The following is a 26,527-nucleotide window of genomic DNA, read 5'->3' on the forward strand; positions in this document are numbered from 1 at the left end:
TCAATTTTAAAGGCCATTAAATCCAATGTTTTATTTTATTGTATTAATTTCCTTCTTTTTTGGTCATTACCAAATTGTTTAAAAAAAAAATCTAAGTGTTTTAGCCAGGAGACATCGTGGTCAGACCCCCTAAAGGCCAAGAATACACATTGGGAAATGGACTAAACAGAACCAACCCAGTTTGTATTGTTGCTCACACCAACGTTTGGTTTTTAATTAAGCATAATATACCTGTAAATGTGTTTTCAGATGTGGTTCAAGTAGTAATAAGAGGCAAAACGACCAAAAGCATTCTTGGTCCTGAAAACAATAGAACATCAAATGTATAACAAAATAGATTTAATTCAACCTATTGAGGAGATCTTTTAATATAAAATTAATCCAGCTTGGTTAAAGACAAAATCAGTCATTAATGTTTCATCACAGGATACCTTCTTATCTCCAATGCAAAACCCACCATAGCGATTGTATCCAGAACACATCGGGGCAGTCTATGGAGTCATACATTCAACCAATAGTAACATACGATGCCTTTCTTTGAACAGGTTAACCATCTTTGGAAACAGCAACCCCGAAAACCAAGGTTTCATTTCATTCCCCCCCACACAACGATCTGAGAGACGCACTACAAATGCTCATGAACAGGACGATGCTTTCCAAAGGCAGAAGCATAAACGCCACCGACACACACAGCTGTTCTACCCAGTTAAGGCAAATCTCAAAAGCAGTAACTCCGGTTCGAGCGCAGTGTGATATAAAGCTTCGGTTCATATTCCCTCACATTTCGCTCTATTTAACTTGTGCTGAACCCATCGTAAAGAACGGTGTGGGACACAGAATAACGAGAATGGAAGACTTTTCAGTCATTTACAGGAGATTTAATGGTAAAAGGACCACAGGTTTGAAGATTGCAGCATTAAGGAAAAATAAATACATCTATAGGGGCTACAGAGAAACTTAGAATAATTTAATTCATACGGCGAGATATTATATATTTTTTTAATAAATCCAAGTAAATTAATAAAATATAACGTTTAACACGGCACTTGAAATGTCAAGGGATTATAGATTTAAGTCTTCATCTCGGATAGATATTTACTATTGAGGAGGTAAGTTTTGGTCAGTAATCAATATAACAATCTTAACCGTTTTTCTATTTAATTTTTCTTTCGTTAGTCGGGCCGAAACCCCAAAATATCCCTCCCCAGCTTATGTATTCTGTAGCTTTTCACCGACTCGCTCTTCAATACTATAAAATGCCCAGCTGGACTCGACTGGACCATCCGCTGTCCGCTCAGTAAACAGCATTTCAGAGGGACGCAAAGCGATGCTGAAACAGTGAACGTAAAACCCGGGAAGAAGGTGACAAACCATGAAGTCAGCGGCGCTGGTCGGTCGCGGTCAGAACCGGGTCAGCAGCAGAGCAAGTTGGACACAGATTAATCGCAGATTAACGCACTGTGAAATGTGCCCTCTCCGGCAGGATGAGGATTCGAGCATCGTCTCTATAACTCAATCGTAGTTAGTGGAAAAGGGGACGGAAACTCAACGTGGATTAAAAAATAAAACCGATGATGAAGAAGCTTCGTAACGGATCTGAACTGAGGGGCAGCTTGAGCAGCCAGCAAAGGAAAATGTGCAAATGTGATTTCATCCGAAGGGCGAGAGCGGCTTCACCATCCCTCTAATCACCCCGGTCACCTGGACCCCTCACTCATCGATCGCAGCCCCCTCTCGTCAGATCGTCCATGTCTCGGCGCCCGGTGGCTGCGACGTGCTCCAGTAAAATCGTCTCTGAGCACCGGCCCGCTGCGTATGTACAGGGTCCGAGCACGGCGCCACACACACGCGTAGAAAAGAAAAGGTGAGCGGTACATGTCTCTCAGTCGACGTCCTCGTCCAGCGCCTCTCGGGAATGGTCCTCGTAGATCTCCTTCACGGCCAGGATGCGGTTGAGCATGTTCTCCAGCATGCTGCGGTCCATGGGGATGACCGAGTACCAGAGCGGGCTCTCGGCGATGCAGGAGCGCTCGGGCTGCAGGTAGAACACGTCTGTCCGGTTCCGCATGCTGTCGGGGCTGTGGAGGGCAGAGGAGGAGGGGAACGAGATTATAATTGTGACTTGCGGTGCCACCCATCAACGGACCTCAGACTGGATCGAATACATCGGGGTTAATAGAAACGGTGCAACGCTGGACAGAGGAGATGGAACCCTGAACACAAAGAGCGCTCTCTCCGACTCCAGCAGCAGATTTCCAAATCTATTCTGCCTGGTTTCGGGGGGAGAGACAGATTTGACGGGGGGATGATTCATTCCTCTTCAGCTCAGTAACTCCTTTTGACTCAGCGTACCAGATAACAAGATAATCGGTGCGGGGTGACACAATCGTAATGCAAAAGTGGAACTGGAAAGATTGGAGAAATAAAATAAGACAGCGACCGCTTTGTAAATATGAATAATTAAATAAAGTGAATCAAATACATCACCGAGAGGGCACCCAAACATTTGAGGCAATATGATGCTTCCAATAACATTTAAGAGCTTGACTAACAGCAGCAAAAAGCCAAAGCGAAAGCCACGCATAACAGGACATTGCAGCCCGAATCGGCAAAACTACTGTAAACATATTTCCACAAGGGACAAGCATCTCCTCCCACCAGTTCCTCTCACCCCGTTTCACAGAAGTACATTTCAACAATTGATTGAATCTGAGGGCAGCCGAGGTGAAGCCCTGGAGTCTCACAGAGCGATCTATCACGGCCGTGTCCTTTTCCTGCCGACAGCACATGCCAGCCCCTTTCCAGCCCACCGTCAGCACCGGGCCCGGCCCTTACTATCTTACCATTTCGAAAGGTAGAATTCGAAGAATTTCACGGGGCATCTCAGCGGGTTCATCCTGTTTTCCCATTGCTCGAGGTCCGACGGCTCTTCCTCGCGTTTCCTCTTCCCCACGCCGCTCTCTGCGAACAAAGACATCGTCAACGACCCTGAAATAAAGACGGTTTTATCCATGGCACCAGCCTAGATGAGCTTTTGTGTCTCGTGAGATTATTTTTTTATCTAATGTGTTTTTATAATGAACTGCTGCCAGAATCACCTATAGTTACGTTAGATGTCTTTATATCAACTGGATAACGATGGATATTCCCTGGAGGGTCTCGTCTTTGTTATTCCCTTTTCTCGTGCAAAACCACAATGTAATCCAGATACAGGCCTTCAAAGTTATATTTAAAGGACATTAAGAAGATGTAAACCAAGGCACCACAGAGGAAATAAGGATTAAACCTGTTTTCAGCACAGAACTTGCAGACGATTAATCGCATGAAAAAAACATTTCAAATTAACTTTAAAGCAGAAGCAGTTTTTTCTGTATTTTGTGGAAGATAATCCAGTTTTCCCACATTGATTCGAAACAAAATGATTGGCATTTGCAAATACTGACCGTCTTCTGATCTCAATGTCATTTATTTCAATTCCCCGAGAGAGAAAATGTAAGCAATTGCTGTACGTAGCCGAGCTCGTTTTAGACTTTGCCCCTTGCCCAATAATGCTCCCATCTGGCCAGGGCGGGCAGCCAATCGTCAAAAGGGTTAAAATTAGCAGTCTTCTCAACCATTTCTAAGTCACATACCATCCTACACCTCTGTCTCTGAGCAGCACTTCAAAGATCTCCACTCGGGGTATAAATAGCACAGGCCTCAGACCAGCTTCACGTCTAAATAGGGGGAGGGTCAGCAAAAGTGTTGCTCTTCGACTAAAAGCAACAAAACAGGCTGTAATTCTATTGGCTGAGATAAAATACCTCCGTTTTAGGATTCACAAATAGACCAGCCTTGAGTTCGAATGAAATTCAATCTCAGATAGTTTCATTTATTACAGTAAGACAGAACCACCACCTTTAAACGACTGTAATACAAGTTGAGGAACTATTTTAAAGCTTGCTTAAAAACACGTGTAGACATGTAGTAATACTTCTGGTTGAGACTGCAGTCGATGCCGTGAATCAGAGCGGCAGTTAAATACGGCGTCGTGGGGGGTCTTGCCGTGACACCGATACACGAAAGACGCCGAATCGGGTTTATAAAAAGCAAACGAACGGCTTAGCTTTCACGAGGGGCGACGGTGGGAGTAAACACGAGTCATGTTTAAGACGCATGGATATAAACGCATGATGCACTAAGATAATACCGAGACATTCGATCTCGAGGCCGATGATGCGATAAACAGCCCAACACTGCTTCAAATGCAGCAGGAATGAAAGGGGATTAATATGCATCTGCATCTTGTCCTTCCACAAGTCACACTTCAGTCAAGGCAATCTCAGATGTTTGGGAGATTGTTGTTCACTCGGTAACACATTTTATTGCGCTGTCACTACACTTGGAAGTGCGTAGCAAAATCCAGCCCAGACGCACCTAGGTGGGTTGTATAAATACACAATGTAAACTTGTAAATATCGACTGATTGTGAAGTTATGCTGTAACTGTTGTATACAATCAGCAGCTTCACAGTGGCGGTACAGAAGCGCCGACGCACTTTATTTACCCTTTGCCTTTTTGTGGCGCACGGGCGGCCAGTAGCGCACGCTGACCCTCTTGACGACGCCCCGCGCCGTGGAGCTCTTCCGGGACTGGCGCACCACGTTGGTGAAGGACAGCTGGGTGTGCTCCTCCACCGTGCGCATCCTGAAGTACTTGGTGTTGAAGAACATGAGTGTGTTGAGCAGCACGAAGGGCGAGTAGACGCCCAGCTGCTTACAGTCCCACAGGTGCTCCTCCTCCACACGCGACAGTATCCCACCTGCGACCAACGCACACACGGGACACGTTAAAGCACAGCTGCGCTGGACACCACGGGCTCGATGGGGGCTAAAACAATGCATGGGGATGTTATAATAAATCGATACATCTTATATAGCGCCTTATCAAAAACCTAAAGCACTTTAGACAAAAAGTGAAGGAAAAAAACCTGCAAAAATAGCTAAATAATAAAAACACACAAACTAAAACAGTTTAAAATACCAAAGTAAAAAGATGCGTTTTTAACACTGGTGTACACATTCTTGTGCTCAGTGGTGTCCGGACTCTGCAGATGGCATTATACCCGGCTTCACTCAGTATCAGTTTATTTGAAGGAAATCGGACTGATCTAAATCAAAAGGTGTCGCAGTGAATTGAGCAGGAAGGACATTTCAAGGTGCAATTTGTTTGTCACTCTATTGCTTTTCCAAGGAAAGACAAAGTGCAGCTCTGGTATCGGTTCTCATGCTGCTCGTGGTTAAAATCCTCAGGATCAAAGGTTAAATCAGGGGCTGAACTGCAGGTTATTTTATAGCAGAGCAATGTGCCGAGTCAGGGCCCCAGAATACACTGTTTTATATAGATGCTCAATATCAGTAAGCTGTTCCCTCCGTATATTTAGATATTGCACATTTCAGATAACTTAATGTGGTTCATATTAAATTTCCCTGGCTCTTTACATCAGTACACTGTAAACACGTCGCAAATAAAAACTAAACTTTCTAATATTTTTGTTTTATATTTTACTGTAATTTCCAGCTGTGTGTTCAGTGCAGTTTCAACAGGTTTTATACAAATCCTGGACAGCTGATCTTAACTCTTGATATGGTCTGAAGAGGTCAATACACCGAGAGGCAGATAGCTGTGTGGGCTACGATGTGACCTCCGACACTATGGGGTCTCGTGATGATGGCGGTTGACGTACCACTGGGCGATATCCCCGGCTGCCAGCCGCTCAGGATCTTATTGAGCTCCTGCACGAACGTCAGGTAGTACAGATCAGTGAAGATGTTGACCATCCGATTATTCTCCAGAAGATACTGCAAAACAGGAAGACAATACCTCATTAATATACAGATTTTGAAAACAAATCTCCAGACGATAATATCTTATTTCTATATCTGACCAAAAACGACACGACATATCGGCGCAGTTCTTGAGCCCCTGATGCACTGTAAGCAGCGGTGACTGTGTGGAGCCCATGACCGCAGTGCAGGCTGAGAGAGAGCGTGCCGGATCTGCGCTGACCTGCTGGATTCCCAGGCACAGGTAGTAAATGCTGTCTGGCTCGTAGCGCTCCCCGTTGGGCCGGGCGATCTCCTTCACGAACTGCGCGAGTCCATAGTTCAACTCCGCCGCCGTACAAGACAGGATGTCTTCTTTAATTCGCATGGGTTTTGCTGTAAAAAGACAAACCGACTATTTTACCATTTAAAGTTTCGCATTTTCAGAGGAAGACAAGAGAATTAAAGGTAAAGAAGATCTGGCATTTATAACACCTTTTTTACCTGTACGTCATAATTTATGCGTGAATATATTATTACAATATTTTTTTTATTAGAAAACTAAATTACTTTTTTTTTTTTTTCATGTAGCTCCATTGCTTTTTGCTTTTACACAGAAAAACTATTTAATTTTGTCCTAACACGTTTTATTCCAAGAAACACTTACGGCCAAATCTGAGCTCTTCGTTTTTTCCGGCTTCATTCCCAGAATGCTTTGTTTGGACCCAGAACTTCCAGGCGTTGACTCCGTAGGTGTGATTGAGGCCCGTGCTGCCTGTCTGGCTGTTGCCCGAGTCCCTGGAGCAGCTCTCGGACAGCAGGAGCCTCTTCGATCCCTGTGGCACAAAAGAACACTGTTCACAAAGCGGTCGAGATTGTACAGTGTGCCGAGTGCATCCGTTTCCAATAACAATAGTGTGTCCAACATTCATAAGGGAATGAGGAAATGCAATACATCAACAGGATGTACAAGCATTTTGAAGTAGTCTTTAGGTTTTTGGTAATGCCACGTTCCCCACTGTACCAGTCATACCACCTGACTTCAAAAAGAAAATCCCTGAGGAAAACTAAGAGCGTTTACCTTCCGCACGGCCCGCGGCAGCTCCTGATCCGATTGGACATCGTCTGGGGTCACGAGCCCGCAGTCAAACAGGAAGTCAACACTTGGATTGAGATCTAGAGGATCTGAAACAGAAACTTGTTGGCAACAAGAACGGCCTTCAGAGGTAAAAATGCTGCAACAGTCACTTATGTAACATAGAATAACAGAATTTAATTAATCTGGCTTCCGATTTTAAATAACTGTCTTTGGGCTCGTAATAAAATGGTTCAAATATGATTAACAAAGCATTTTACGAGCATTAAGATTCCATTAACATCTGCCAGCATTAAACCTTCATCTTGAATGGCTGTTTTTCAGCTGCTGGGTAACATTTTACACGAATCAAACAGAACCTACTTTTGGGGAAATCTGCTTCCAAATCTTGGCCCGGTTCATCCAAAACATTTGCCATTTTGACGGCCATGGCGAGGACGTCATCTCTCGCCGGTCCGAACAGGTCGCAGTCCTCCAGTAAGCCCTCTGCGCTCTGATCACTGGCCAGATCTATCATGAAGACACCAACAGTTACATCACAGGCCACATGATGGGCCATTGAAAGACCATTGAAGTAACTGGACTGACAGGAGAGGGTGCGCCCTACCGCAGAGATCCGACGAGGCTTTATCCATCTCCTCGGCCTCGGCGATCATCTCCGCCATGGCGAGGATGTCCGCCTCAAGTGGGTTTGACGGGATTTTCACTTTCAGCTCCTCAATGGTTTCCACTATCTTGTCTGCGCTCTCCAGGGTGGTGGGCAAGAACATCGGGACTGGGACCTGTGTAGGACACGGTCAAAGGGAAACTTGGTCAACGTCCTCCCCTCTGCATGCGTAACTGGAAGTTACACCTAAATACAAAGACACATTGACCCTTCAGCTGACTGAACGTTCCTCTTCAGATTGAAGCTTTTACTAAGAAGGGAAAATATACATATTTTAAAGTATGGCAACTGCCAGACATGCATTTAATAAAATAAAACGCTAGACTCATGACTTAGCAGCCGGAAGCCATCGGACACTTACTGGGATCGGCAGGGCGAAAGGCACTGGTGTTTGTTGACAGTACATTTGCATAGGCACTGGGACGAACACAGGGACTGGGACAGGGAGGACAACCAGCTTCGTGTTCATGAAATCCTCTGAAAAGCACCAACAGGAGAGACCAGTCAGAAGAGTGACACAATCCACGGGGTCCCACCTTGCCTTGCAAAGCCCTGGTCCAGGAGAACACCAGTCCCTGTGGTTTTATTGGTTTCGATTAATTAAAAAACAATAATTGGTTCAATTATATATCAAACCAAATAGTTGAGCTGAAAATCAGAGACCCTGTGGCCTCCCGGGGCTGGAGAGCCATGACCCAACGTCAGAGTTAAACTCGTGATGCAATTGTTTATTGAGCTATAAAGTCATGCTGCACAATAGTAACATTTAGCCGTTGCTTTTACAGGTTTGTGCACACGATTAGTTGCTTTTGTCACAGGCCAAATTAAATAAAATGGTCAAAGTCAATAAATTTAGCTCTGTCATGAGGAGAGACAAAAACGTCAGCTATATGAAGATTTATCTCCCCTGAAAAATCTAATTAACACGGTTATTTTACACAACAATAAGTCCCTTTCTTAAGCGTTTAAAATCAATACTGTAAGTCCAAATAAATAGTGGTGTGTAATCACCAAAAAATATAAAACTGTATAGAAAAGGACTGCAGTCAAAACAAATGTCCACTGTGCATTTAGTGATGTAAGCAGTAACGTAAATCTAAGGTATATCTAAGTATTCTGTACTCTAATGCACTTAAAAATATCTATAGAAAACACATATTGCAAGTATGTGCATGAACATATTTGGCTACAAAGCCTTCATCCAGAGTAATTAAAGTATCAGGCACAGCATTTATATAAAGCAATCTGGTAAAAAGACTATGGCGATTCCATTTAATTACACCATTATCAGTAATTGCAACAAATGTTCCCGAGCTGCTCAATGCCGATCAGTGTGATCTGTGGCTCCTGGAGAACTGGGGGCACACAATTCTGCCTGCAATCTGAAAGGTTCAGTGTGTGAATTACACTTTATATCCTTTTACATTTATATGTATGCAGGGCTGATATCTGAGAAACGCAGAGTATTACAGGCGATTGACAGGCTTACTGAACGGTTCAAAGCACAGCACAAGACGTTTGCAGACACACAGAGGAAGAGGTCTGCACTCGACGGCGCTGCTGGGCTCACATTCACAGCCACCTCTTAAACTGCTGGTAAACATAACAGCCAGACGGACAGACTCGGGGCAAAGCGTCTCTCGCTCATGGGGAGCAGAGCAGACGGGAATGGGAACATGGAGACGTTTACACCAAATGCACGGCTACACTCATGGCTCAGTAACGTACCTGTCTGGCAACCCTTGGACTTCATCTCGGGCCGGCAGGACATCCCCCGGCTCTCCATCAGGGGTTTGCACATGGCCGCCTTGTTCTTGCGGGGGGTGGTGGGAGCCGGAGGAGGCGGGGGAGAGGGGGGCGAGGGGGGCAGCTGGGCGGTGGGGGTCTTCCCTGCAGACTGAGACAGCACAACTTTTAGTAAGAAACACCCGATTAAATCAGTTTATTTCATTACGATCGGGACTAAAGAGATGGCTGACTAGGGCTGAGATTAAATTAAAACTTTGATCCCCCCACTACTCAGTAAGATGCTCTTCCAATCAGAAATGTGCAGGTTTGTAGGTTATTAGCGGAGAGTTAAAGTTTTGATTTCATCCGGCCCTCGGTTCCATGTTGATCAGAGACTGTGGACGTGCAAAGTCAGCTTCTGTATAACAAGTTTCCCAGATCTCTACTTCACTTCCACTGTGATCTCGTTCCGATGCACTTACATGTTCTTAAAGCAGCGTTTTCTTTTAAAACTTACTTCAAATTTCTTTGCAGGAGTTGTGGATGTTTTAGACTCTGGTGACTGACCTGAAATTCATAAATGTGTAGAAATATGAACAGCAGGCACAGTGAATGGCTCGGATATATAAACAGTCTACAGTATTCAGATGACAACGCCTCGCCCAGCAGTTAAACACAGGAGGGTGACTGGCGTTCAGAACCGAGACTCGTACAGCAAAGTCTGTCCGATCAAACCTGTTACTTCAGGATGCAGCCGGCAATAAACAGACGTTTAAAAGACTGAACCACAGTGGCCCGTCCAATAATAGCCGACACAGAGGGGAAAACACTAAACAATTACACATGACTTCTGCAGTAACGAGTCCAAACAACGCCAAGTTACTGAAACACCAGTCTGTCGCCTCCGAGATTCCCTGTGTGTAATTGCACCAGTGCAGCCATATGTCAATCAATGAACTATACATTTTATTCAATACCATACTTTTGCAACTCCCAGGAAAACAAACAAAACGTCTTACTGATGTCATCTTATTAACTAACAGTAGAATTAGATTGGCAATCAAATCGACAAGTTCAGGACATTTATGTAAAACCTGGAACCTTTACAGAACCAGAATAAATGCTTAAAAACAGATTTGCTCCTGTAGCATATTTGTAATGTTAGATCAGAGCACATCTAACGTCCTAAATAACTAAACACACGTCTGCAATATTTCAAACAATCAGTTAAAAATGGAGTGAGCCCAATACTTTTAAAAACCTAAATCATTCAACTGCAGAAGACACGGACAACTGATTGGTTAACGAGGGGATGGGGGGACTGGGCCAAGGACGTACTGTTGAGCAGGCTCTCTGGGCCCTTCTGGGTGTCCAGGTTGGGCTGATTTTGCTGGCTATAGAAGCGCAGCAGACACTGCTGGTTGCAGTAGTGTTTGATCTCTCCGCGCCAGTGAATCGTCTCCAGAAGCTTCCCTTGCCGCTTGCAGGCGTGGCACCGAGCCGCCTGCACATGAGGGGTTGTGAAAACAAACTTGGAGTCAGGGCTGTCTCTGGGCAGCTACAAGAACAAGTACGGATGGGTTATGGTCACCATGGTCAACAATCAGAAGGTAAAAAACAAAAGCAATAAGAATGAGAACATAAAACAACATGTGGAGACGATACGTTTTAATGAAAGGGCAACACATGCAGTGGTGCTGTCCGATGCTTTACAACAGACAGGCGTTGCAGAGGTTACAACCTTCTCAGATACACATCAATAGGTTAGAAGTATGAAATTCAGTTATTCCACGTACCTTTAAGTACCAGAGGAGGTATTTGCTCTTGCAATCCTCGCTGCAGAAGTCCCAGGTGTTGCCGTCGAGCTCCTCGGTCACGGCGCGCTTGCAGGTCTGAGAGCAGTAGGTACAGGTGATGCAGCACAGGCCCAGGTTCTTTGTGAAGTCCTGCTTGTACAGCAGAATGCAGCCTTTGAAGAGAAAACACAATGTTGAAATATATTATAACACAGCAACAAAATAAACACACACACAGGGGACAATGGGGTGAGAGGAGCCATTTTCTACTAGGGCACGGGACTATATTATCTTACTGATGATAATGGCAATGTATACTGCAGGTTGCTGTGCATCCCCTTTGAAACCAAAACATTTGATCTGGCTAAAGCAGTGTTATAAGTAGGACTCGTCCAAAAAAAAAGACATGCTCGATTTACCCCTAACCTGGGGCATGTGGACTGGCCAAGTTGAGCCCGGCGATAGAGGATAGGACCGGGCAATATGACGATATATATTGTGTGACGATAGAAAAACGGTTATCATTTCATATTATGATCCATTGTTTATTTCGTTGCGTCGCAAATCCCACTCTTTACAGCACTATTTTTTTTCGTCATTAGGACACTTTGTGTTCTTCCCGGTTCTTCCACAGGTGTCGGATGCAGGTAAGAAATGTGCATCAGAAACACAGACAGACATTGTGCAGCATGAACTGACACAGAATAACCAACAACCAAAACATACTTTAGCCCAGAACATGCGCTTGTGCAGTAAACTCGATCTGCAAGCATCCCCGACAATACACCATCGCACCCCCCACCCCCGCTAATTTAGATGTATATAATTTGTATAAAATTAAAGAATAATAAAGTTTGCATTATAATAAATTGGAAAGCAATGCAAACATATGTAGAAAGTTTAATTTTCTTTTAATTGAGATGGTGAAGTGGTACAACCGTTTCTATTATTATTATTACTATTTTGTATTAACATGTGCTGTACCGGTAAGCAGAATCGAAATGCGTCAGAGGAGAAATGTCCCTGTCTAGCAGATGTTAAATGCGCCATTATAAACCCTGATGTAGTAAATCTACCTGAATCTGCACCATTTTACAGCGCATGTGTTGCATGATTACAATTACTTGTGTTATTGTTATGTGACAGTAAATCATACCGTATATATATATATATATATATATATATATCCCATAACACGTAATAGTAAATCACACAACACTTGTGCTGTAATGTTACCTTCTGCATATATTTACCATGACAGCCTGCATGTGGCATTTGTTAGTTTTGCTTATTTAATGATTAACAAAATACTTTAATGTCTTTGGTCTTATTTTGTAGCTTGATTGGATAAAAACCAAGAAATAAAGATATATATTGTGTATCGCCAAAACTTCTAAAAATATCAAGATATTATTTTTAAGTCATATCGCCCAGCCCTAATAGAGGATTGTGAATCTTGAATGATTTGAACCAATCACATCCTGGTAAAGATACATTGGGTTTAAACTCATAGAGCAATCTTCATATATCCTTATCTGTTTGATTTTGATCACGCTCTGCCTCCACTGCTCCAGTTTCCTGTGCCCGAGATGTCGTCTTTGCTCTTTGCCAATTCAAACGCAAGTTCTCTGCATTTCATGGGACTGAGGTTCATGAAACTGGTCAGAGGGTTTCTTTAAATTCAGACTCCATTTCTTCAAAGATCTTGTGAGCTTCTGCTGCTCTGCAACAGGTCTGGTCCTTGTTCTTGTTAAACAATAAATCTCTTCGGAGTCATTTGGTCTATTTTCTGTTCCCTTCTGCAACCTCCTCGGCTGCTCCATCTAGATCCTCCGAAGGGAGGAAACCCCAGTTTGTTTTCGGTTTACAGAAATACCATTTGAGTAGATACATGGATTACACTGTTAATTATCGGAGCCTGTATTCCTGCCATTGGCTCCACTTGCCCCAGGCCTAGTGGCTCGATTTACCCCACAACCACCGTTCTGATAGAACTGCTTTGCCCAGCAGCTCAGGCCCACAGCCACGCTTAGGTTATGACCTCATATTGTAGCTCATACAGACACCAACTAATGAGTCATCGAGCCCAAAACAGATCTACTTCCGTTCAGATACGAGAGTCATGACACTAAACACAATCAAATCACCCGCCATAGTCTTTGGACCTGGCACACTTTCTCCACGTGCTGCACTTTTGATTATGGTCGCGAACGACTTCAAGAAAGGCGTTTAATCTAAACAGGATTAAAGTGACATGATATACAGTTGACAAAGACCTTCACTACAGAAGTTCTTCTCCACGCCCGAGAACTTGATCTTCTCATGGAGGAGCTTCTCCTGCTTGCAGTGTTCGCAGACGGACACGACGCCGTGAAGCCGCTTGTAGTCCTCACAGCACTCCTTACAGCAGAACTGGTAGATCGAACCCTGGAGAGAGAGAGAGAGAGAGAGAGAGCGGTAACGCATCTCCAGCAGGTCTGTCCTGTCCTCTCGATGTTGACCCAGCTGTACAACGGACATCCAGTCATTTGGTAACTGTGTCCAGAGAATAATCTGACATCTCATGACTTGAAATAATAATTTGGAATTAATTTGGAAAAGAAGAAGAATAAAAGGACACATTAATTATTCTATTTCCAAAGAGATCTATACCAGGGCAAATTATAAAATAATGAGGATACTGAGTTTTACCACAATTTCTCACATTTTCAATGTTTAGTCATTACCTGCCAGTCCAGGACTTCGGGCTTGCCATTGAACAGATTGTGACAGGAATGGCAATTTAAATGAATGTCTCCTTCTGGACTGTTTTTCTGAAAAAGAAGGAAATTGAAATGCACACCTTGAAACAATATCTGCATATCCTGATAAACCAAGAATATATAAATATGTATATTTCATCACAGGCTCTTTAAACATTAACAACAGCCTTTTGTGACATCAGTCTAAAACATTGTTATGGTGTAGTGGAGGCATGTCTGGATAAGTCTGAGGACAAGGACCAGAAGTTCAGGTTTACGGTTTTTGTTCGATGTTCCTGGTACAACGATTAAACCGAAACAATATTTTATAACCAAGGCAACAGGCGTAACATTTCAAGTAGAACAAGATTTAGTCAGTAAACATACAATTTAATGTGCTAGAAAACCCAAGTCATACACTTTGATTTATTCAAAATTTTCCGGTCACCTGGAAAACTCAGAAAATTAATCCATGAAGGAAGAACGGGAGTTAACTCGTTGAGGGGATGAAAGTGTCATCGCTTTCTCAAAAGGAAACTTATCCTCTCGCTAGTACTTTCCCTGCAGCAATTTCCTCATAACATACAGGCCGACTACCAAATGCAATTTGAGATCGTCAGGCAACTGGTGAGACCAGGGCGTCCATCTCAACACGGGATCCCTTTCCTTCATTCCTCTAATTGTGGTGGCTTTCCGATCAGAGGCATTATTGTGTTGAAAAATAACATCTTCATGCACGAGTTCCCTTCCTGAAGTAACCGAGCGGTGTTTTAGCACAGAAAAGCTTCACAAGGTCTTCATTTGTGTGCCTGCAGTCCAATCCCTACCCTCCACATGAACGCGCTATTATACTGCAGGCACTAGACAACATGCTGACATTTTCAGCTCTCCAATACCTTCGCTTGTCCTTTTCTCTACAATCGTCCCTCTATTAACAGGATGCCAGTTAGATTTCCAGGTGACCAGCAGAGAATAAATAAACAAATGCACCGATATTAGAAAACCACATCCCTTACTGATGATTGCCACACCTACACGTGTACACTTTACATACATTGGTGTGACACCAGTGACATGCACACAGTTATAATTATATTATTATTATAACAAACAGGCAGGGGATCTTAAGACTTCTTCCTTTTAGCATGCCAGATCTCAGTGAGAAGCAGTCATTAACAACACAAATTACAGCTTTAAAGGCAGATGAGCACAGCAGGAATACATGTTGAGGTGTCCTTAAGTAGGAGTTTTAATTGTATTCATTGTTTTCTTCTGAACAGACACCTAAATAAAGCCTCTACATCACACTATACTATTAGTGCACATTTTCAATTTCAATTTATTTGTACATACATAATATGAAGAAATATGTGCCTGTGTTTATAAACTACTAAGATATAGACTTCATGCTGACGTATTACGGAAATCCCACAAGAAGGGGATACAGCAGAACACAGAATTAAGGGTGTAATCTTGGAGGAACGGTGAAGTAAATGCAGAAGAATAAAGCTGACACACCTGCAGGTTCAGACAAAAGTGTCCTTGATTTAACATCATGTTTATCACTGGGATTGTTGTCCACCTCCTATTATAATAGTTTTAAGTATGATGTTGATTGATTGGGATTATAATGATTTAGCAGACACCTTTTATCCAAGACTTACATGGTTGAACAATTGCTAACTTAGAACATTATCTTCATAATCTACATATGACAGTTGTTAAAGCTGGTTTAAGAGAGGAATGGCACGTTTGTGAGGCTCTCCGTTTGTCTACTGTTGGACGTCTGCCATGTTTCACAGAGGAGCTGGGAGTGCCGAGACATTCGCTTTCAAGGGGTTTAATTATATTGAATTTGTTATTCCATTTGTATTTGTCATTCTAGAGTGATTCGCAGGTTCACATTTCTGTTCGGTAGAAGTGTTGCTGCTGTTCTGCTCATACTTGCATGTTAACATCCTCATGACCCAGTCGCTCTTCAGAGAGAGGTCAGAGTAACAACCCCACACCAGACACACAGTGGCTGAGAGAATACCGACTGAAAACCAACTGAGAAGCGGCAAGAACAGTTCATATGGAAACAAAATACAATGATGTATGTATATATGAACACAAAATCACACTCCTAATTATTAGCTATAGGGTCACATCAATAGTTCACTTATCGGAGGGACTGAAACTGGGCTGGGACTGGGCTGTGAAGCAGCAGTCAGAAATAAGGGACCTTCTGGGGTTCATCTTATGAAATGTATTGAAGGCATTCTCAAAAATAAACAGAAAACAATAAAGCACACAATATCGCTCAGGTATTTAAGAATGGTGTGTTTAAAGAGGCATTTTGAAAAAGGCAGAAATAGTCCCCCACACCAAAAAAACATTTCCTTAATGGAAATGTTTTTATTATGAAACATGGTTCGAAAGCCCTAGGGATTTAATGTGCTGGAGGAAATACGCTTTTTTTGGGTGCAACATTTCCTTGAAATTCAAATCCCTTACCTGGAATTTAGCCCAACAGCTGGGACTGCAGAACTGATAGGTGGCCCGACTGATCCTGTTGTAATACGCCGGCTCCGAGAGGCTTCGCCTGCAGAAACTACAGGGCCGGCCGGGGCCTACAGGAGAGGAACGCACAGATACTGAGGGGGGGTTGATGCAAACGTGTTCCTGATCAATGCTGGCTTAAGAGATTGATTAAAAAATGATAAACTTCCAGTTTAAGACACTGTTTAGAAAAAATTGGACTCGGGCAGCTATGAGAAAGTATATTTTGTTTACCCCTGCGGTCAGGAGAACTAACCTAATATGATATAAACTGCAGATTTACTCCTCTGACTTGCGATGGTAGAAAGGTTAAGAATTTGTTTTATATGGTTTCAAATGATCACGATAAAGCACAGCTTCTGCTCATGTGGTATTTATGGCATCTGATCTGTGCTGTAAGAGAAATACAAGCCCAACAAAATGGACAGCATAGGGATAATTTGTAGAGTAAAGATAAGACAAAAAATATTCTATCAGTTCCAGATCAAACAAGACTTCAATAACGATTTCCTGCCTAAAGCCTCTCCTTGACTGAGATACATTTTCATTCACTTCGCTCCAAAAAGGGAAACAGACGCTCTGTCACGCCTTATTGTACAAGTAGTTATAAAAATACTGAAATGCAAACATTTAATCTCTGCAGATAAATCTGTAAGTAGTCTGTGCTGTATTCTGATTCAGGCTGAATTCGGCCCTGTAACTGTTGACGACGCACATCTACGGCGAGACCGATCACACGAACCCAGACACCTCACGTGAGCTTCAGTGATGGAGAAGGAACGGTACCTATGGGTCCCGCCGCCTTGACTTTGTGAGATGTGATGCAGCACACCGAGCAGAAGAGCCGGATCTTCCCGTAGCGGTCCTTGCTCGGGAGCATGTCGAAGTTCTTGCACAGGGTCTTGCACCAAACGCACGGGAACACTTTGGTGTTTTTCTGAAACGAAGCGGACGGAGGTGAATTATCAAAATCAAATCAAACATTTAAGATCATTGCAGAGACCGAAACATTCTCCGCTAAGACACAAACTCCGCACCTTCTTGAACAGCGTCAGACAGGACGCGTTGCAGAACCTCTTCTGCTGCCCCTCGTGGATGAGGTACTCCACTCGGGCGCCCTTGTTGTAGATGTAGAGGCCGCAGTTGTCGCAGCAGCTGGTCTTCAGGCCCTTGGTGGCCCTGAACTTGTTGAAGCAGGCGTCGCTACAGAGGTGGTGGACCATGTTGCCGTTACTCACTTCATGTTGGATCTAAAACCAAAGAAAACAAAACAAAAACACAATCCTACTGAAGCTGGAACCAAAGGTCAGGGTTTGCGATACTCTTTGTAAAAACTGTACACTATATATGATCACATCACACACAAGTTTACACACTGAACGCATACAGAGCTCAGACTGATACCCAATCCACTGCCTCACAGTGACACCCTGTGGTGGAAATATGAACAGGACTGGTTCTCTCAAACTCACCAGTATTGGAAAATAGAACAGCCACGTTGAAACACTTTCTATAGCAGGACGCGTTCATACACAACATTAACTGTGCGTGGGAGTGAACAAATCACGGGCCCTGCAGCACAGCTCATTTACACAGATTCCAAGTGGGGAAGCAGACACGGGCAGAAAAACAAAACAGAAACAAACTAATTTAGCAAACTGTCGAGAAATCACCAGAACAAATGGCACCACAAGGCTGCAATGAAAGTGTCAGAGCGCCCTGAAGATGATGTCATATTGTCAGTGCGATACTGGTTTCTGCTTTCTTGCACATCCACAGCCCTGTGTGGTCTTGTGCAGGACGAGGCAAGCAGCTGTTATTGATGGATTGCCAAAGCCCTCCGACGGGGTTAAAAGTGTTGACTCTTTGCTAGCCGCACAGATGGTGTCCGATTTGGACAATTTATTTTACTAGTAAGGTCACAGACTGAGAGGGTAAATGCTGAACATCTATAAGCATGAATGAGTTTTCAGCCTGGAAGTGATCTACTAACGTGGCAAACGCATGCAACAATATCCAACTGGTATTCTGTACACCGACGGGCACAGGCCTCATCTGTTTTGTGCAACTTCTTTTGCATCACACTCAATAGGCAACATTAGACAGAAATGTATTATTAAAAACACACAGAAAATGATAGCCAAGACATGGCGTCTGCCCGGGAAAAAATGTACAGGGAAAGAAAATTGTTTCTTGGCGTTTGTTTGTGCTTCAATTCCCCTAGAAAAACATGAATCCAAACAGCCGGACGACCGAGAAGGGAATATCTACCCCAAATTGCTGATTTACCACAAGACAAAAATCGTAGAGCGGGTAAAGATTAGGACAGTGACTAACTTCGCACAGGTTTAGCAAATCCCCACTCCGTCGAAAACTAAACCAACTTTGAATTCGTAGCAAAATGGTTTAATCTCCCCACTGCAACACGCACACGCATGAAGCTGGTCCCTCAGTCAGTCAGCATGGTCCAGATGTTATTTTAGAGCGAGAAAGGATGGTGTGATTGTTACAAAGGTGATCAGGGCTGTAAAGCGCCGCTCTTTCAATCCCAAGTTTCTCAATTCTACATATTTAAAATGATTAATGTATTTAAAACATTTCCTTGCTCTGTGTATTTGTCAGAAATAATATGATGAGAATAAAAGACTAACAACTCACACACAAGCAGCGCAGCACCCGCTCCTTTTCAACACCACTACCCCACTAGAGGGGACGACAGATTTTGGGGAAACAAATTCCTTGAAAGGGAAGTCCGTCGTTGTGGTGGCAAATGAACCAGTATCGACTACCTGTCCTCGCAAAATTGGTTGAAGTGCATCTTTCTGCACAAAAAGCGTACAAAGTGAATGCATGTTCAGTGTTGCTGGTGGCATCTATGGAGTTTACTTGTGTGCTTTGACCTCACTCTGTAAATCAGCTCTATATGCAGTTCGATCTCGTGCTGGTTTTGCAGGAAAATGCCAGACAGGCTGGTTTACATGCGTGAGAACAAGACTCGAGACACAAACACGCGACAGCGTGTTCAGAGTAAACCGGCAGCAGTGACTGGCGTCTTTGTAGGATGCTCATCGCAGCAGCTACTGCCGGACAAAGCAGAGCGGCTTGAAATTTAATTGACAACGACTGAACTACATGTACTAAGTAGTAAAGTGACTAGTAATAGTGGTATTAGACATAAGAACTTAAGAAACCATATTCAATAGCAACTTCTGCATCTCTGAACAGTTCAATGAAACTGTCTGAAGACACATGCAATTGTTATGGTTTAAAAAAATACATAAAACGTAACTATAATTGAAATAAAATGTGGTATTGAATAGCCCTTGCTAGCAATATGTGGGCAAATGATTTTCCAAAAGTACAAAAGGTTGTGCAACCGTGATTATTATTATTATTATTATTTTTTTTAAACTTAGTCCAAGATGAAAACCCAGATTTAAACACCCATCACCACAATCCAACAAGTCGACTGTATTTTACTCACAAAGCTGCCACGTGTGTCATGCGTGACCAGACGGGACACGTGTCCTTGTTTCTAAGACGAGTGGTTTCGTGATCGAGCGCAGACGAGCCGTTTACCTCTCCTGCTTTGTGACAGATGCTGCACCTGGCGGCAGGGGAGCCCGAGATCCGGGGGGAACTCTTTCGAAACTGAGCTTCGTACAGAGACAGGCAGGCGTTGTTACAGAACTCATGGAAAGTGTTCGATGGCCCAGTCTGGGCAACAACAGAGTCTTTTGTGTTCGCAATGTCTCTGCAAGAAAAAACATAAAAAAACGTAATGTAGTATATTATGACATAAAACACAAGTTGCTTTTTGTAATATTTCTGTAATCTTATTTTGAACCGTTCATCCAAAGTTAAAACTGCCAGCTACTGCTCTGCCGCAGGTGTACACAAATGCACTACACAAATATATAAAATCGCACACTACAAATCTAAACACAAACAGAATATAGAAATAGCCAAAATAACCCGTCACATTTTCACTCTCCAATAGAACAAATGTCTAAAAACAGTCAGCACTGTGAGACTTGGCCTCCTAACCCATATTAAAACGCTTTCCCCCGTTAACAAAGCACCACGTCCAAACGTTTTCATGCCCCGACACTCGAATCCCAATCCCGCACTTATTTCACTCCACCAATAAAGCAAGGAAGGAGGGAAGGAGAGTTACTTTTTGCAGAAGACGCAGGGCTTCTTCCTGGGGGGCTTCTTGGAGAAGGCGGACAGGCAGGCGGAGCAGCAGAAGAGCTGGGGCATGCCCTTCCTCTGGTAGGCGGTCTGGCCCTTCTGCAGCGCCACCCGGCAGTTGGCGCAGTGCATCCTGGTGGGCGGCCGCGGCGTGCTGGGCACGGGGGGTGCGGCGGCGGCCTGGCTCTGGCTGGGGGCAGCGCTGTGGGGGGTGGCGCTGTGCGGGGCGCCGGGGGGGGTGGTGGCGGCGTGGACGGCGGAGTGGGACCTCTGGCCACGCAGGGGCAAGCGGGCCGAGCGGCGGGGCGCAGCGTGGGGGACGAAGTCCTCGTCCCGCGGGTCGTCCACCATGGCGTCCGAGTCGTCGTCCGAGAGCTGGGCTGTGAGGGGACGCGGGGTGAGACGAGCGAGAGCAGGCGATTCATAGCAACAGAAGAGCCGCGTCTTAATGGTCTCACCTCTCCAAGAAGAGGGAGTGTGTGTCTATATTTATAGATGGGAAGGTTTTTCTGGGAGCAGGACCAAATTAAACACTCTGACCTCACCTGCCAGGCACACATTTAAAAACTGTTCGGGGGAGAGTTGGCATCCGAGTTTTGGGACGACTCTTTTGTCGTTAAATTCTGCGATTGCTATTGGCAAGGACATGTGTGTGTTGTAATGTCATCAGAGACGTTTGTGCTCAAGCCAATTTAAAAATGTCCTCATACGATGTAAATAAAGGGAAGATTGATGGAAATTAGCCTAGAGTTGTGAGTAAAATGTGCTTTCATGTGTAGACAACACTTACATGAGAGGAGACTGGCAGGTAATTCATGGAGGTTGGGTGAAATCTTACTTCAGAGAAACAGTTTAAAGCACAGAAACGTTTCTAGATCGACCCAGGACGTCTCTTTATTTGGAAGAATCCAGAAATGTACACAAAGAATGAGAAATAAATCTGGAGGGCAATGCTACTGTGAGGAGAAGGACTCACTCATGTCCGAAGTGCCCGAGGAAGTCTGAGATGAACTCCTCAGCGCCTCCACTCTTCTCAGACGTTCGGCTCTTCTGAACTCCTGCCCCAAAATTAACATGTTACAACTGACAGTAAAGCAGGTAAACAAATACTTGTCACTTTGCATTTGACCCTCAAAGTTTCAATTAGAGAAATACATATATGAATCAGTCAATTTCATACTTTACATGTAAAAACATGAACTGGTGTTAAAAGAACACACATCTCAGAAAATGTCATTTGAGGATGTGGTACTGAAAATGTGATTGAGCCCTGGAAGATTAAAACACAAACAAATAAGAATGCTTTTACCTTCTTTTCTTGTTTCTTCTCAGACACATCAACTGTGTTTTCCATTTGGTTTATCACTGGAGGTTCATCCTTCACTTGCGCTAAAATCAACCAACAAATACAGATATAACCTACATTTCTCTGAATTAATCAGGTCATTTCTAATGAGAGACGGATATGACTTAAGACCCGTCGGTTCTCAGTGTTCATCTCTAACCTGTGGCTCATCAACACCAACCTCCTCCTTAAAGCCTCCACAGACGTCCAGTGCACTTCGGCAAACAAAAAAGAAACGGTTCGGACCCGTACAGGATAAAAAATGAGCTGCTACTAAGACAAGACTGCTGCAAGAGTGTTTTGCCAGATGCTTACCTTCAGCGGTCGGCAGCCCCGGCGTGGTTTCTGAACTGGCCTCCTGGGTTTCCTTGCCTTTGCTGCCCTCTGTTGGCTCATCGCCTCTTCCAGCAGGAACATCAACCGGATGACCAGGAGATGCTTTGCTCTCATTCAAAGAGACGGGGCTTGCCCTGGCCTCTGGAGGCGGACCCTCTACTTGTCCATCTCTTGCCTCTGGATCCATCTCCTGTACATTCACGTCTTGCCGCTGCTCTTCTTTGGATACATTCTCCACCGGCAAGGAGTCCTTCTTGGGAGACGAAGCCACGTCTGCGTCACACACACCGGGGGACGCTTCCAGAGTGGGCCGCCCTTCCTCCTCTGCGTCCACAGCATCCGTCGCTCCCGCCTCGGGCTCCACGGATGTGATTTCATGGTCTTCCCCGAGAGGCAGCTGCAGCCGAGGGTCACTGTCTGTCTGGGGATCCGTCTCCATCTTTACATCCACTGTCTCGTCTTCATTTGGCGCAGGGGCTCCAGTCTCGCTCCTCTTTGGCACGTCCACCTGCCAGGAGCCCGAGGACGACCCAGGTGGCTCTGGGAAAACCTTACTGTAAAACTCCTCCACTTGGGTCTTGGAAAGTTCCAGCGAATCGGGCTTCTCCAGGATGCTCAAGCTGTCCTGCGTCTTCTGCCTCACCCGCTCGGACTGGGTCAGGGTAGACGTCGCCGAGGCTGGATTCTGAAAGCTGTACTCCTCGAGTGCCATTAATTCACCGCTGGCCACCTCCATGTTGGTCGGCGCGGTCAGCAAGTCCTTCCTCAAGGCTTCATTGGCTAGCTGGAAGGAGTTTAAAGACCCTGGAAGCTCACTTGGATCCATTTCTACTGCGGATACTCTGGCAGGAGGAAAACAAGGCAAATCACACAGAGTTACGGACAACATCCTTCTACTTCCATCGCATGCATTCTGAGAAATAGGATTTGCAGAAAATACATTTAATACATTTGCTACAAAATAAAATAATATTTGCATTTGAAGGCCACTATGTGTTAAATACTACATTGGTCCGTTTCCCCATCATTCAGATCTCAAGAGCTATGGTTTGCATGTTCAAAATGTATGATATGAACAAACACTGTCCACATAATGCTGCCTTGTCTTCTAAACGTTATACGTTTTCATTTATTTCTCCATTGTAAATAATACATTGTATTTACTACACTGAGACACAGCCCCAATGGTACTTAACAAAACAAACCAAAATGTCATATGAATATGGGATTTGAGAAATCTGCACCGAATTACTGCACAGAAATAAAATGGAGAAATGCACACAAAAAAATGAACAAAAAAAACAATCAATGAACTAAAGCAACAATTAACAAAAGAAAAAACACTGAAGCTTGCAATTACCAACTGGATGCAACGTCAACAGCAAGATACCTTAAGTGAAAGTTGTTTAGGTTTAGGATAAATTATTCAGGGATGGGGCAACACTACCATAAGAGACTTGTGAAGTAAATGTTTAAAAGACTGGTAAGTTAGCTTTTTATGTATTGAGCATTACAGGAAAAATATGATTCTATATTCCAGGAATAGTTTAACTGTTTCAAGCTGGTGGCTTAGTGATTCAACTGTAAATAAATACGACTGTTTACATGTTGTGCATTTGAAAAGATTCAAATTAAGGATTCTGCCCTCAGCTGTCATGAAGCCCTCACTAGAGTGCACATCTGGTCAATGCAACATGTTGTGGTGCTCTGTGGGTGCAGATGAGGACTGGTTAGCTAAGGACAATAAAAGCACTGGGTAATACAACCACAATACTGTGCAAGTGGACCTCAGACATTGACCAATGAATGTAATAATGTTATGAAGCAGACTATGACATTTCTGATCGGGGGAGAGAAAACGAGCAGGTAAAGCTGAGCCCAGCTGACTGCAGCAGTACCAACAACAAGATGCGCTTGCGCTCGCCTGTCGTGCTCTTTGGGGAGCCGGTACAGCACTGCTCCCCGCGCTCCCATCGATCAGCGCAGGCCCCGCACGCCACCCGCCCCTGCGGCCGGACACCCCGGGCCGTGCAAACCCGCAGTGCACCCCGCCGATGTCCACTGCCATTGCCGCGGCCGGCCCGTCCTCGCCCGCTGCCCCGCCAGCCCCCAGAGAGGCAGTCCGGTCCGGGAGACATTTTGGAACTCCGTCTCATTAATAACAAACAGAACGTCCTGCAGATCCGACACAGGAACCGATGTGCGGTTTTGGAGGAAAGACGGGCTGTCCTCGTCGTTATTTACCTGCAATGCCTCGCAAAAGACAATCCCGAGGGGGAAGAGCGCAGAGCCCATGGACTCTCTGGGCCGGGCCGGTACCGACACCGGGAAACGGGCGCTGCGCCTTTAAACACGGGCCCGGTAGCAAGCGCCTCCCTGCGCTCCCATTGGCTGCGGAAACCTCGCGAGAGCCGGGGCGAGAGCCGGGAATCCCGGCCTGGAGCCGCCGCGCTGGACTGGATCCCCGCGCCGCGCACAGGCTGCCCGTCTGTACCAGTAAAATGCTGCCTGGGGTTTCAATGACCGTCTTCCCAGTGCAGACACCGCACGCCCGAGCTGCCCAGCCCCGCTCGCCGCTATCAGTGCCCCTCTCGGCGCCGCCTCCCGCATCAATCCCGCAACATGCGAGTGCGTGCGGATGGCGCGGCTGCCCGGACACACACGTACCTGTCCGCCCGCAGCGCCGCTCCCTCGCACGATCACACGAGCCGTCACCGCCGCATGCAGGAGCGCATCCATGTGCGTAACGTATCCATAGCGGTTCAACGGGCGACGCATTCATTCGCACAATGGAGAATACACCGGCTTGCTTAAAGCACGTAAGCAGCCATAAAAGCATCTACACCTAGTCGATTTTAAGCCTACTTTGCACAAAGTCCGCCATTATTGTGCGCTACAGTGCTGGAAGAGACCCGGCTGAAGCGGCTGTAATGTAGCATTTGCAGGGAGAACAATGATCAGGGGATCACAGCCGTCAATAAACTGCAGCGGATCCGATCAAACGCACTAAAAGCTTCCGATAAATGTAAGAATACCTGCGCCACTTTCGAAAACACCCACCGGCTCCGGATCCCGGCTCTGTTTCCTCAGTTTCCAACTCCCAGCACCGGTGAAGCCTGGGCTGCTGATTGAACGACGGTGCTGGGGAGGGACGGGAGCATCGTGCAAGTTAACATACATACACATACATACATACATACATACATACATACATACATATATATATATATATATATATATATATTCACACATAAACATTCACAGGCTACATACATGCATACATACATACATGCCCATGAACACACACACACATATATACATATTCACACATAAACATTCACACATACATACATGCACATGAACACACACATCCCGAATTATTGTGCCAAATGTATATATTGCAATATAAACACGTAGAATTGGACCGATGCAGTGAAACCGTGGTGCTGTGGTTTCTCAGCTGCTCTTGGTCTTTGGGCAGCTCAGGCCAGGACTGGTGCCGATGCCGCGGTGTGTTTGCTGACAGCTGATTAATGTCAATGCCGCGATCGCTCTGGTCTCGGCGTGTAACACACAGCGCGGCGCTCAGCTCGCCTGCGACTGAACTGGACGAGCAACAAGTCCCCTATTCACCATTATTACTGACACGCAGCGTGTCTTCAGCTCCAGCTTTTAACTCCCATTCTTTATAATAGTGCCAGGAGGAAAACTAACACCAGACACGCCTGTCTGTCGGTACGGGTGATTTATTTAGTGAACAGAGACGCACACTGGCTGGTAATGAGAGAGGTCGTGACGCAAAATGATTTCTTTCCACATGCAGCTCGGTGTGTTTTGAAAGTGTAATCCCGCGGGCCTGTATCCTGTTACACTCGGCGCGCAGCCCCGGGACCAGGACACTGCAAATCCCACTCATCCATATGTTTGGGAACCCAAGGGAAAGGGTTTCATTGGCTTAATCAATTCGTAGTATCGGTACGTTATATTTTATTCGTGATCCGATCGACATGTATGACCAATAACGTGGGAATAAATCAAAATGAAAATGGACCAAAACAATACATGCATTTTTAAATTTATTCTCACACAAACTTGACGCACGACTTCCGCTCACAGGCCTACCGAACCCGGCGGCGTCCTTTTTAAAACGGGTTTTCACCAATGGGCTGCAGCTTGGGGGCGGTCGCGGCGCCTCAGGCTGTGAGTGACAAGGCTTTCTCCAATTAGAACCGAGATGTGGTATGATTGACAGTCTCACGGACCAATAAGCGAGCACCAG

General features: G+C 44.9%; 1 protein-coding gene across 6 annotated transcripts; it reads right to left on the minus strand.

The window, feature by feature from the left end:
* LOC136759744 (zinc finger MYM-type protein 3) lies at nucleotides 1-26,343 on the minus strand. Of its 6 annotated transcripts, none has more exons than XM_066714751.1 (25): nucleotides 25,284-26,343; nucleotides 22,228-23,090; nucleotides 21,877-21,956; nucleotides 21,544-21,625; nucleotides 20,551-20,947; nucleotides 19,953-20,127; nucleotides 17,411-17,623; nucleotides 17,160-17,310; nucleotides 16,329-16,444; nucleotides 13,818-13,904; nucleotides 13,368-13,518; nucleotides 11,092-11,264; nucleotides 10,634-10,853; nucleotides 9,813-9,862; nucleotides 9,296-9,464; nucleotides 7,929-8,044; nucleotides 7,508-7,682; nucleotides 7,264-7,410; nucleotides 6,886-7,001; nucleotides 6,472-6,640; nucleotides 6,049-6,200; nucleotides 5,726-5,840; nucleotides 4,547-4,801; nucleotides 2,844-2,961; nucleotides 1-2,078 (listed from the first exon to the last, which is right to left on the minus strand). In XM_066714751.1, the coding sequence occupies exons 2-25, from the start codon at nucleotides 23,072-23,074 to the stop codon at nucleotides 1,883-1,885; spliced, it is 4,470 nt and encodes a 1,489-aa protein (XP_066570848.1). In that variant the 5' UTR covers nucleotides 23,075-23,090; nucleotides 25,284-26,343; the 3' UTR covers nucleotides 1-1,882. The 6 variants fall into 6 exon arrangements, with proteins under 6 accessions (XP_066570848.1, XP_066570847.1, XP_066570846.1 ...); XM_066714750.1 differs by having other exon boundaries at nucleotides 24,916-26,343; XM_066714749.1 differs by lacking the exon at nucleotides 25,284-26,343 and adding an exon at nucleotides 24,493-24,633.
* Nucleotides 26,344-26,527: the final 184 nt, after the last annotated feature.

The sequence above is a fragment of the Amia ocellicauda genome, chromosome 10 (assembly GCF_036373705.1).
Source record: "Amia ocellicauda isolate fAmiCal2 chromosome 10, fAmiCal2.hap1, whole genome shotgun sequence".
Classification (NCBI taxonomy): Eukaryota; Metazoa; Chordata; class Actinopteri; order Amiiformes; family Amiidae; genus Amia; species Amia ocellicauda.

Excerpts from the sequence above, each read along its gene's own strand:
- LOC136759744 (XM_066714751.1), bottom strand. The coding sequence starts at position 23,074 with ATGGATCCAAGTGAGCTTCCAGGGTCTTTAAACTCCTTCCAGCTAGCC. Across the intron at positions 21,957-22,227 it reads GGGGCTGCCGACCGCTGAAG|CGCAAGTGAAGGATGAACCT; the intron begins GTAAGCATCTGG and ends GGTTGATTTTAG. Across the intron at positions 4,802-5,725 it reads GCCGGGGATATCGCCCAGTG|GTGGGATACTGTCGCGTGTG; the intron begins GTACGTCAACCG and ends CGTTGGTCGCAG.